The following is a 12651-nucleotide window of genomic DNA, read 5'->3' on the forward strand; positions in this document are numbered from 1 at the left end:
ACGCCACTCAACGCCCAGACACATACTTGCATTTTTTTTATTTGCTTTATTCTATTTCTCTTATTTGATTTCTTTGCTGAGTTTTTGTTCTTGCACAGGAAGCGAGCGTCCTTCACTTCACATCACTGCATGTTTTACTTTGTCTCTCTGCGCAGGTCCCAAATAAAGCTCCTGAATCCCTGAAGTGAAGTCCCTGTTTCCAGAAATCGTTTTAATAATATTACATCATTTTCAAATTTAACACATTTCAAACAGACAGAATTGTCGAAAAGGTATTCATTTGTCATTGTTTTATTTGTAAAAGTGGTTAGAATTATGAAAGTGATGCCTGCTCGGATAGGCTCCAGCACCGCCACCACCCTGACAGCAGGACAAGCGGTTTGGATAACGGATGGATGGATGGATGAAGAAACTGACATTTTTGAAAAAAAAATGTTGTGTTGGAGCACGGTGTTTTTCTCAGTAGCACTGTTCTCCACACCAGCTGAGCCCAGCCTCATTCCAAACCAGCTGAGCCCGGCGTCATTCCAAACCAGCTGAGCCCAGCATCATTCCAAACCAGCTGAGCCCGGCCTCATTCCAAACCAGCTGAGCCCGGCCTCATTCCAAACCAGCTGAGCCCGGCGTCATTCCACACCAGCTGAGCCCAGCCTCATTCCACACCAGCTGAGCCCAGCCTCATTCCACACCAGCTGAGCCCAGCATCATTCCAAACCAGCTGAGCCCGGCCTCATTCCACACCAGCTGAGCCCGGCCTCATTCCAAACCAGCTGAGCCCGGCCTCATTCCAAACCAGCTGAGCGCGGCCTCATTCCACACCAGCTGAGCCCAGCCTCATTCCACACCAGCTGAGCCCAGCCTCATTCCACACCAGCTGAGCCCAGCCTCATTCCAAACCAGCTGAGCCCAGCCTCATTCCACACCAGCTGAGCCCAGCCTCATTCCACACCAGCTGAGCCCAGCCTCATTCCAAACCAGCTGAGCCCAGCCTCATTCCAAACCAGCTGAGCCCAGTCTCATTCCACACCAGCTGAGCCCGGCCTCATTCCAAACCAGCTGAGCCCAGACTCATTCCAAACCAGCTGAGCCCAGTCTCATTCCACACCAGCTGAGCCTGGCCTCATTCCAAACCAGCTGAGCCCAGCCTCATTCCTAACCAGCTGAGCCCAGCCTCATTCCACACCAGCTGAGCCCAGCCTCATTCCACACCAGCTGAGCCCAGCATCATTCCAAACCAGCTGAGCCCAGCCTCATTCCAAACCAGCTGAGCCCAGTCTCATTCCACACCAGCTGAGCCCAGCGTCATTCCAAACCAGCTGAGCCCAGCGTCATTCCAAACCATCTGAGCCCAGCTTCATTCCAAACCAGCTGAGCCCAGCGTCATTCCAAACCATCTGAGCCCAGCTTCATTCCAAACCAGCTGAGCCCAGCCTCATTCCAAACCAGCTGAGCCCAGCGTCATTCCAAACCATCTGAGCCCAGCGTCATTCCAAACCATCTGAGCCCAGCTTCATTCCAAACCAGCTGAGCCCAGCGTCATTCCACACCAGCTGAGCCCAGCGTCATTCCAAACCAGCTGAGCCCAGCCTCATTCCACACCAGCTGAGCCCAGCCTCATTTCAAACCAGCTGAGCCCAGCCTCATTCCAAACCAGCTGAGCCCAGCATCATTCCAAACCAGCTGAGTCCTGCCTCACTTCAAGATAAGACCACACTAGCTAACAAACATGCTTTCAACACAGCTGCTAAAATTAGCCAAACAAGTTGGCTTTTCTAAAGATTTGGCTAAAAATGTCTAAAACTAAAATAGTTCAGCACAGAAGGCCTGCTGCAGCTCCCGCTGTACACCACCCTGTCCTCACAGCCAATCACATTCAAGCTCCTGGACCTCTGACAGAGCCGTGAGGCGGCTACAGCAGAGGAATTCTCCAGAATCAGACCTTCAGATTTAATTCATACTGATGAATGATAGATGGTCCTGTCTGGTTTGATTGTCTGCTTTTCTTCTCTGTGATGTGCTTACTTGTTTGGCCCTCCTCCCGTTCCCTCACATTTATTTGTGTATTTATTTTTCCTCATGTAGAAATAAACTTTCAGCCAAAACTGAATTTAAATTGGTAGAAACTGGGCTTTACTGTTTATCTGTGTGTCTGGACGGTCAGCAAGTTGTGGGTTTGTTTAGTGTTCTTCTGTGTGGAGTTTGTTCTCCTTCCACACACCAACCACATAAATGTCAACTTAACTGGAAAACCTGAACCATCCAGAGCTGTGTTTGTTGTGTGTGTGTGTGTGTGTGTGTGTGTGTGTGTGTGTGTGTGTGTGTGTGTGTGTGTGTGTGTGATAAAAACACTTGCTAAGCTCCTTTTTTTTTTTTTTTGCAGCACTGCATGTTTTTTGCAGCACTGAGGCTTTGACAATGCAACCCAATCCATTGGCTTCAAAACCAGAAAACATCAGGACTGGTTTGATGACAATGCCGGAACGATCTCCACCCTCCTGGACAACATGCATAAGGCACACAGAGTGGCCCTCAGCAACCCACTATCCCAACCTCTCAAGAAACAATGGCAAGACCTCCGCTCTGAGGCCCAAGCAACTCTGCGGAATCTGCAAAATGAGTGGTGGATTTTGAAAGCCAATGAAATCCAGGCTCATGCAGACAGGAATGACATGCATGGTTTCTATGATGCAGTTAAGACCATCTATGGCCCCAGAAACTGCTCCCTGGCACCTGTTAGGTCTGCTGATGGAACAACTCTCATCAAGGATCAGGCTCTGTTAGTGGAGCGGTGGGACGAGTATTTTAACACCCTGCTCAACCAGCCCACCCCAGTGGACTCAACTGTACTGGCAGAACTCCCTGAACAGCCTACCTTGCAAGACCTAGACCTCCCACCAACTTTCAAAGAAATCCTGCATGCAGTCAAGACCCTGAAAAACAACAAAACCCCTGGACCTGATAACATTCCAACTGAAATCCTCAAGGAAGGAGGCTACCCCTGTATGAGAACACTGTATCTCTACATCCTTGAGGTGTGGAGTTACAAGTGTGTCCCCCAACAGTGGAAAGATGCCAACATTGTGACCATTTATAAAAACAAAGGAGACAAATCCATCTGCTCCAACAGTAGGGGTATTTCATTACTGGCCATTGCTAGAAAGGTCCTAGCCAAGATCATGCTCCACAGACTAACACTCGCAATAGCCGAACAGGTAATACCAGAGTCACAATGTGGCTTCTGAAAGGATAGAGGGACAGTTGACATGATTTTCATCACATGCCAGCTCCAGGAGAAATGCTGGGAACAGCACAAGGACTTATACATAGCATTCATAGACCTCTCAAAGGCTTTTGATACAGTTAACTGAGCCCTGCTGTGGCAAATCCTGAAGAAATTTAGATGTCCACCCAAGTTTCTCACCATCCTTGGCCAGTTTCACTCAGGAATGACGGCCCGAGTGGGGGGAACCACAGTTCTGAGCCCTTTGGTGTGCCGACTGGAGTCAGATAAGGCTGTGGGCTAGCCCCAGTCCTGTTCAATATCTTCTTAGTCTCTGTTACAACACTGTTACGAAGGAGGATGGAGAAGCAGGCTGGAGTCACCATTGACTTCAGGCGTGATGGAAACCTATTCAACATCAGGAGGTTTCAGGCCACCACCAAGCTGACCTCTGAGAACATAATTGAGCTAAAATATGCTGATGATTGTGCCCTGGTAGCGCACACATCAGAAGCCCTACAAAACACTCTGTCAGCAGTTGTACCTGCATACAGGAGAATGGGACTGATCATCAACACCCAAAAGACAGAGGTAATCTGTCAGTTGACTGCCGGCCTCCCAAGCCTCCCAAGCCACCCAATAACCTTCACAACACAAGGGCAACGGCTGGCCACTGTTCTTCCTGCCATCTAATATCTGGGAAGCAGACTATCTGACACCTGCACAATGGATGGTGAGATCCAGCACCGCCTCAAACAAGCCTCAACATGTTTTAGTCATTTAAGTAGAAAGGTTTTCCAGAACAGCAACCTCAGTCTCCACACCAAAGTGCTTGTTTACAGGGCAGTGTGCATCTCCACACTACTCTATGGATGTGAGGCATGGACCATCTACAGCCACCATCTCAGAAGCCTGGAGGCCTTCCATGTGGGATGTCTCCAGAGGATCCTCGACATTACTTGGGAGGACAGAGTGCCACACACAGAGGTGTTGGAGCGGGCAGGCAGCTGCAGTGTGGAGTCTACCCTAAACCACCATCAACTCAGGTGGCTTGGGCATGTCATTCGCATGCCCAGCCAATGACTCCCACGCAAAGTCCTCTACTTCCAACTACACCTTGGTCAACTCACTGCTGGTGGGCAAAAGAAGTAGTTCAAAGACCAAATGAAGACCACACTGAAAAGATGCCAGATCACCCCCTCTTCTTTAGAGGAACTTGCATCCTGCCACACTATCTGGTGCTCTCATGTCTCAAAGGGAGTGAAGTATATGGAAAACCAGTGCACACAACACCATGTAGCAAAGTGCGCGAAGACACATGCTCGCAAAGCTACCCCTGCCCCCCCCCCCAGCACAACTTTTACATGCCCAGTCTGCAGCTGCAACTGTGCATCCAGGATCGGACTATTCAGCCACCAAAGTACTCACAAATAGGAGAAGATGATGATGATCATCATCATCATCACGATGGACAACCATTAAGTGTATGTGTGTGTGTGTGTGTGTGTGTGTGTGTGTGTGTGTGTGTGTGTCTTCTCTGTGTATTGTCACCTTATCGTGGTAGATAAACTTGCACGATCCTAGGATTCCGAGAGCAATGCCGTCTGGAGCTATGCTCCTGGTAGGGTCACCCATGGCGGTAAGGTCAAGGGGAAGTCCCTGACAAAGAGCAATCCAAACAAGACCTCAACAGTGGAACAGGCTGAGGATGATGGCTGACTTTAGGGAGGCATCACAATGGCTGGGATGGTGGATGAAGGCTGCAGCAGACATGGGCCCCCAGTTGTCTTGGACTCCATGCCACTGGATCCTGACCCAGCTCTGTCAAGGATCATGTGGTGGCTGTCTGTGCACTAGTCTCCCTATGTTAAACAAAATCATGCACAGGTGTTCTCCATGAAAAGGAATCCACCCTAACATCCCGGATTAAGTCCTATGGCAACTGGCAAGTGGCGATGGGGTCAGGATCGTGGGATTTGGAAGCCCCTAATCATGAGCCGACACATGAGGCAGTGGGTGCTAGATTCAGTCACTGGGACCTGGGAACAAGGTAGAAAGAGCCCTTCGGTAGCTGCACCCACGACTGAGCAGCACTCTTTAGGATCCACTCTGCTCAACCCACCTGGGGAAGGGGCTAGAAAAGGTGCCCTAAAAATAGCCTGCCTCAAACCTCCTGACTGGATTACTGCATCCAGAGGGATCACCATATGCGATCAGAAACAGAAACATGAACTTTGGAGCCTGGAAAGTGCGCTGCGCACACTGATTGATAGTGCAACCAGTGACAGACCGGAGATGAGAACTGCAATCACTGCTAGAGAACTGAAGAGATGCCAGATTGACATAGCTGCCCTTTCTGAAACCCGACGGGCAGACGGACAACTGAAGGAGGAGAAGGGTGGCGACACTTTCTTCTGGAAAGGAAAAGCTGCTGATAAGACCAGAATCCATGGCGTTGGATTTGCTTGCCATCAGGAATCAGATCATCAGTCCCCTGTCTGAACTTCCTGTAGGGATCAGTGAACGTCTCATGACCATCTGTCAACAACCAGATGGCAACAGTTGTGAGTGTGTATGCCCCTACTGTATACTCTGAAGTGGAAGTAAAAGAGACCTTCCACACCTGCTTAGACAAGACACTTTCAAGAATCCCCAAGGAGGATAAGATTATTCTCCTAGGAAACTTCAAAGCCAGGGTCGGCCGGGATCAACACCTCTGGAAGGGTACTATTTTTTTTCTTGCCCTTTTGTATGTGTTTAAGTGGGAGAGTACTGCTGGTGTCATGTGTGGCTGCCTCTTCTCCCTCTCGTAACCCCCCTTCCCATCCACCCCTGTATGTCTGTGTTATGTTTATCTGTTGTCTTGTTTCACCCCATTTATTGTAAAGCGACTTTGAGTATTAGAAAAGTGCTATATAAGCTTAATTTATTATTATTAATAATAATATTGTTATTACTATAGGAAAGGAAGGCATCAGGTACATAAACTCTACTGGGGTTCTGCTTCTTAGCAAATGTTGTCAGTATGACCTCACCATCACTAACACTGTTTTGCCAGAAAAACACATTTAAGGCATCTTGAAGACACCACCACTCCAAACAGTGGCATCTCTATGACATATGTACAAACCAGGAACCACCATGATGTGAACATCACAAGGGCCATGATCAATGCAGATAACTGCTGGACAAATCATCACCTCATCCACTCTACGATGTCCATCAAACTCAAAAGAAGCAGATCTGGCCAAGACTTAAGTTTGAAAGCCAGAATAAAACTGCCACCCAGCAGTGACCTCAGGCCTCTCTTGGGGAAACCCTCCAAAAGGAATATCCTGATGACATTGAAAAGCACTGGTGCCTGCTCAGGTCCACCATCCTTGACACCTGCCAAACCACCCTTGGGTACAAGCCAGAAAACACCACAACTGGTTTGATGAGAATGACAGAGACAGAAAGATCCTTACAAAAGATCCTGAGGATCAGCTGGAATCACAGACGCACCAACATCAGCATTCTGGAAGAAGCCAACATGACTAGCATCACCACCGCAATAATGCAACACCAACTCCGATGGAAAAGCCTTGTCATCCTCATGTCCAACACACATCTCCCCAAACAGATCCTGTATTCCCAGCAGAAGGAAGGTCAGTGAGCTCCCGGTGGGCAAAATAAACATTTCAAGGACAATGTCAAGACCAGTCTGAAGAAATTCAACATCACATCGAGCAACTGGGAACACATTTATTTGTACATATTTTCTGTACTGAGTGTAAAGCACTTTGTAACTGTGTGTTTTTAAAATAAAATTTTACTTACTTACTTACTTACATTGCACTAGATGAATATGTGCTCCTGGAAGACATCCGTGCAGGAAGGAGCTGCACGTCATGAAATGGAAGTCCAATGTGCTGAAGAGAAAAAGCAACAGCACCGCAAAGAGAGAGAGGAAAAGGGCTCAACCACAACTTTCCCCTGTCCACACTGCACCAAAGTATGTGGATCGCGGATCGGCCTCTACAGCCATCTGAGGACTCACAAGTAGACAACCCAACTGAGAGGACAGTCATACTCGCTTTGAGGGACCATCGATGATGAAGAAGAAGAAGAAGATGATGATGATGATAACGTGTGTGTGTGTGTGTGTGTGTGGGTGCGTGTGTGTGTGTGTTTGTGTGTGTGCGTGTGTGTTTTCTGGGAAACAAACTATCCCCACATGAGTTTGAGCTGGATGAAGTTAGTATGGATGGATAAATGTTAAATGGACTGCATTTATGCATTGCTTTTGTAGTCTACCGGCCACTCAAAGCACTTAACAATGTATGCTTCACATTCACCCATTCACACCAACACATTCATACACTGATGGCGGCTGCTGTCATGCTAGTGCCAAGCTGCTCATCAGGAGCAGTTAGGAGTTCAGTGTCTTGCTCAAGAACACTTCAACATGCTCTCTAGAGAAGCCAGGGGATCGAACCAGTGATCTTCTGATTACTAGATGACCCACTCTACCTCCTGAGCCATGCCACCCCAATGGATGGATGGAAAGATGGATGGTTGGATGGGTGGATTACCTCCGTGTAAGCCTGTGTGACTTGTTCGTAGAGAGTCTGGTGGCGATGGATGGCCAGCTCCAGGTCCTGCATCTCTGATGGCAGCCCCCCCTCACTGCACACCTTACACCAGGCCTCCACCCCGGACAGAAACTATAGACACATTAGAGACAATCACAAGATAGAAAGATACCGTAGGTGGAATGGAGAGAGATAGTAAAAGAACGAAGTAGTAAGAAAGAGATATAAGTCAGAGATATGGAGAGAGTGTAATGCTGTAAATGTGTGAGATGGACAGATAGAGAACGATAGAGGGGGGGGGGTTAAGGTGAGGCAGAGCAACTAAGGGCTCTCTGACAGCTGCTTTTACCTCCTCCTACTCCATATTATCCCCCCATCTTGCTCTCACCTCCTCTCTTCCTTTCCTCCTCTCTCTCTCTGTCTCTCTCATCTGCCTCTCTCTTTGTCTCTCTCTCACTTTCTCTGCACATGCGTGAAAGTGCGGGAGTGAACTGCAGTGAGTGACTTCAAAATGTTTCTTCCATCTTGTGTTTCCTTGTGTTTTAAGGTGTGGTGCTGGTAGTTTTTAATTGTAGTTAGTGGTGTGTGTATATAGATCTGGGAGGTGTGTGTGTGTGTGTGTGTTGGTCAGCAGGTGGAGGTGGTGATTGAGTTCACCAGGCTGACACGAAATGGTGGAGTCATGGTATCTCTGGGCTTCCCATGCTCGGTGAAGGCTGTAGGACTGACTGGCAGTGGGCACAGCGGTTAGCCACAGTAGCATAAAGTCTGTGGTGTGGATGAACAGTGTGGTGGTGGTGTTTATTGATGCACCGCAAAAGGTGAATACTGTGATCGAAAGTGGTGTCACCATCAACAGTACATTCATGCCTATGCTGCAAAAAACGTAATTCTGTCTATTGTTCCCCCATTCATTAGTGAAAAGGTTCTGGAGAAGGAGCCGTCCAGACATAGAAAGATAGTGTTCCCTATAAAGAAGATCCTGTCTGGCTGCAAATCACCACTACTAAAACATGTTGTGTCTCACAGGAGACAAGTACTGATGATCCTGAACAGGAATGAGGACTTCAACTTCACATTCGTAATGAGGGTGGATGGGACCCAGTATGTGATGTATGTCTCTTCTGAAAACATGAAGTTTTTAACTGTGATAAAGACAGGCACATCATCAGTTCTTGTCCTGAAAGGGCAGCTGGTTCTGGGTGGACAGGTCAGGGATCACATAAAGAGGGTAGCAGGGACAGACAGCCATATGATATAAACAAAGTGAGTGAGTGCCACATGCAGGTGGTGGAGATGGTGTCAGGGCTGGTTCTGGGGTCAGTGTGCAAAGTCAATCTTATGAGCTGTGTACTCAGATGATCATGTGTCTGCCATATGATCATATATGATGTTTGCTAAAGTTAAACATAGTCAAATGTTAAAGTAAGCAAATACGCTTTCATCTTTGGTCATGTATGACCTATACCATGCTCAGCTTTAGTCTATATTGCTTATATAGATGCTTAAAGTTAATATGTAACAAAATGTAACACAACAAAGGTAGTGTCATAAACTGTCTTCTCCATGTGAACAAATAAAGGCCTATATTGTTAACTGTTAGCTGATAGCAGACAAATGTGTGAGAAACTCTCTGAGTGTAGCAAAGTCTTTACAAAGTAGTTGGAGAAATGGCCTTGGGGGGATATGAGCTGAAAGTCATGAGAAAAGGGAGGAGAGGTACAAACTACTGCCCTATATTAGAAACTGTGCTGTACTGAGTGGCGGACACTTGTAAGGTTGACTTCATGTGTGTCACATTTGCAAGCATTATTAAAGTGTGACAATACCGTAGGAGATTGAGTCTCACTCATCATTTATTGTCAGAGGGGAATTTAAATAACTGCCGTGACAATTTGGGGGCTTGTCCGGGATGCCTAACTCATAATTTCCTTGACCCACTCTCTGCACAAGTTGAATCTGGCCAGCCAGTCTGGTGAAGAGGTTGAAAAATCGCTTAAGTCTCAGGAAGTCAACCTCTCCTGAGGACAGCTTGTAACCAAATCCCAGGCAGGCTGAAACTTTCGTCTGCAGTTGCTTTGCTTCCGGGTCCACGATGTTTTTTGTAATCACTGATTCTGTGGCTATGATCAGTTCCACCGGCAGGATTTGCCACAGTGTGACAGAAAAATTCAGCCCCTTAGCAAGGATGTCTTTCTTCGCCTGGTGAGTTGTCTGTCTGACAGATTCTTCACCCACTTGTTCTCATCATCGGCATGTGTCTTTCCAACAAGCCCCCAGACATCCACAGATCCTGACACTCCCAACGCCCACCCCCCGTCTATCTTCCCTACTGTACTCTCTGTATATGGTCACCTTGCATAAAACCTACCCTGTAGATAACTCTTATTCTGTAAATAATCTCTTAACATTTTCATTTAACTATTTGTAAATACAGCTCCTGCCACCCAGTGCCAAGTATCAGAGGCTGCCACATGGTGTCTCATGTTTCTGAACCAGTGGTGATTGCACCTTATTGTACCTTACTTTTATTTTATTTTATCTCGTACATTTATTTTATTTACTATTCTTTTTAACTTTCATCTTTACTATCTACTGTTGATCGTTCCCTCTTGCGCCAACATACCAAGACAAATTCCTTGTATGTTCTTGTGTCTAAATAAATATGATATAAATATGATTCTGATTCTACTAATACTACTCTTATTACTACTAGTGCTACTACTATTGCAACCACTACCACTAATACTTTTACCACTACCAGTGCTACAACTACTACTGCTACAAATACTGATGCTGGTTCTATTCCTGCTACTACAACTAACACTAATGCTACTACTACTTCCACTGTTACTACTTCAACTTATAGTAACAGTAATAATAATACCTGTTCAGCTTTCTGGTGAAAGACAGAGGACATGGCGAGGATGGTGGAGCGCTCATCGAGCGCCGCAGCAAAACTTTTCCAGTCCTGATCCAGCTGACCTGAGATCTGTTTGATCTGCGTGGAGGCATAGTGACCGGCCTCTGACAGACGGCTGGCCACCGACATGATCCTGTTAATGTTCACATAGGCATTCTGGGAAAACAGACCCAACAAAACAAAGAACATTACATCCCACAAATGACAAGCTGTCAGGGCACAAAAGCTGACCGGATGATTCCGAGGAGGAAAAAAAACAAAAACAGAATATTTACTGACAACCTTCCTATCATAAACCCCTTCTGTCAGAACACATGGTAATTCTGTGTAAAAGTAACAGCTATATACAAAATAATACTGTCATGTCTTATTCTTCATTATGGAGACATACAGATGATATTCAGTTATATAATTAACCTATACAAAAAAGAAAAAAAAAACAATCAAGAGAAGTGTTTTCTTGAGTGGTTTTGTAAAATAAATCAAATATAGATATATACGTGTAAAGAAATGTCTGTTGTACATCATTATTTGAGCGACTTTCATCTAAAAGTGACATATATATATATATATATATATATATATATATATAATATAAATAAAGACGCATGAAAAAACTTTTAATACATGGCAGTACAAGTGTTTGTTTTGTGCACTCGTCAGCTGCTACTGTGATTCAACAAAGAAAAACCATCCATCCATCCATCCATCCAACCCTGTGACGGCCTGTCCAGGGTGTCTCCCCTCCTGCCACCCAATGACTGCTGGGATAGACTCCAGCATCCCCGCGACCCTGACAGCAGTGTAAGCAGTTCAGATAATGGATGGATGGATGGATATATATATACACTACCGTTCAAAAGTTCGGGATCACCCAAACAATTTTGTGTTTTCCATGAAAAGTCACACTTATTCACCACCATATGTTGTGAAATGAATAGAAAATAGAGTCAAGACATTGACAAGGTTAGAAATAATAATTTGTATTTGAAATAAGATTTTTTTTTACATCAAACTTTGCTTTCGTCAAAGAATCCTCCATTTGCAGCAATTACAGCATTGCAGACCTTTGGCATTCTAGCTGTTAATTTGTTGAGGTAATCTGGAGAAATTGCACCCCACGCTTCCAGAAGCAGCTCCCACAAGTTGGATTGGTTGGATGGGCACTTCTTGCGTACCATACGGTCAAGCTGCTCCCACAACAGCTCAATGGGGTTCAGATCTGGTGACTGCGCTGGCCACTCCATTACCGATAGAATACCAGCTGCCTGCTTCTGCTCTAAATAGTTCTTGCACAATTTGGAGGTGTGTTTAGGGTCATTGTCCTGTTGTAGGATGAAATTGGCTCCAATCAAGCGCTGTCCACTGGGTATGGCATGGCGTTGCAAAATGGAGTGATAGCCTTCCTTATTCAGAATCCCTTTTACCCTGTACAAATCTCCCACCTTACCAGCACCAAAGCAACCCCAGACCATCACATTACCTCCACCATGCTTAACAGATGGCGTCAGGCATTCTTCCAGCATCTTTTCATTTGTTCTGCGTCTCACAAACGTTCTTCTTTGTGATCCAAACACCTCAAACTTGGATTCATCCGTCCACAACACTTTTTTCCAGTCTTCCTCTGTCCAATGTCTGTGTTCTTTTGCCCATCTTAATCTTTTTCTTTTATTGGTCAGTCTCAGATATGGCTTTTTCTTTGCCACTCTGCCCTGAAGCCCAGAATCCCGCAGCCGCCTCTTCACTGTAGATGTTGACACTGGTGTTTTGCGGGTACTATTTAATGAAGATGCCAGTTGGGGACCTGTGAGGCGTCTGTTTCTCAAACTAGAGACTCTAATGTACTTATCTTCTTGCTCAGTTGTGCAACGCGGCCTCCCACTTCTTTTTCTACTCTGGTTAGAGCCTGTTTGTGCTGTCCTCTGAAGGGAGTA

The 12651-nt window shown here is 46.2% G+C and overlaps 1 protein-coding gene across 1 annotated transcript in view; it reads right to left on the minus strand.

Annotated features, from left to right (window-relative positions):
• The window catches only part of LOC130120432 (kalirin-like), a 168045-nt gene that overhangs the window by 71770 nt on the left and 83624 nt on the right, over window positions 1-12651 (minus strand). The window contains exons 11-12 of the mRNA XM_056288967.1: window positions 10682-10873; window positions 7795-7926 (exon numbers count right to left, since the gene is read on the minus strand). Of these exons, the coding sequence (XP_056144942.1) occupies window positions 7795-7926; window positions 10682-10873 (324 nt within the window). The remainder of the gene's footprint in view (window positions 1-7794; window positions 7927-10681; window positions 10874-12651) is intronic.

The sequence above is a fragment of the Lampris incognitus genome, chromosome 11, assembly GCF_029633865.1.
Source record: "Lampris incognitus isolate fLamInc1 chromosome 11, fLamInc1.hap2, whole genome shotgun sequence".
In the NCBI taxonomy this organism is placed as follows: Eukaryota; Metazoa; Chordata; class Actinopteri; order Lampriformes; family Lampridae; genus Lampris; species Lampris incognitus.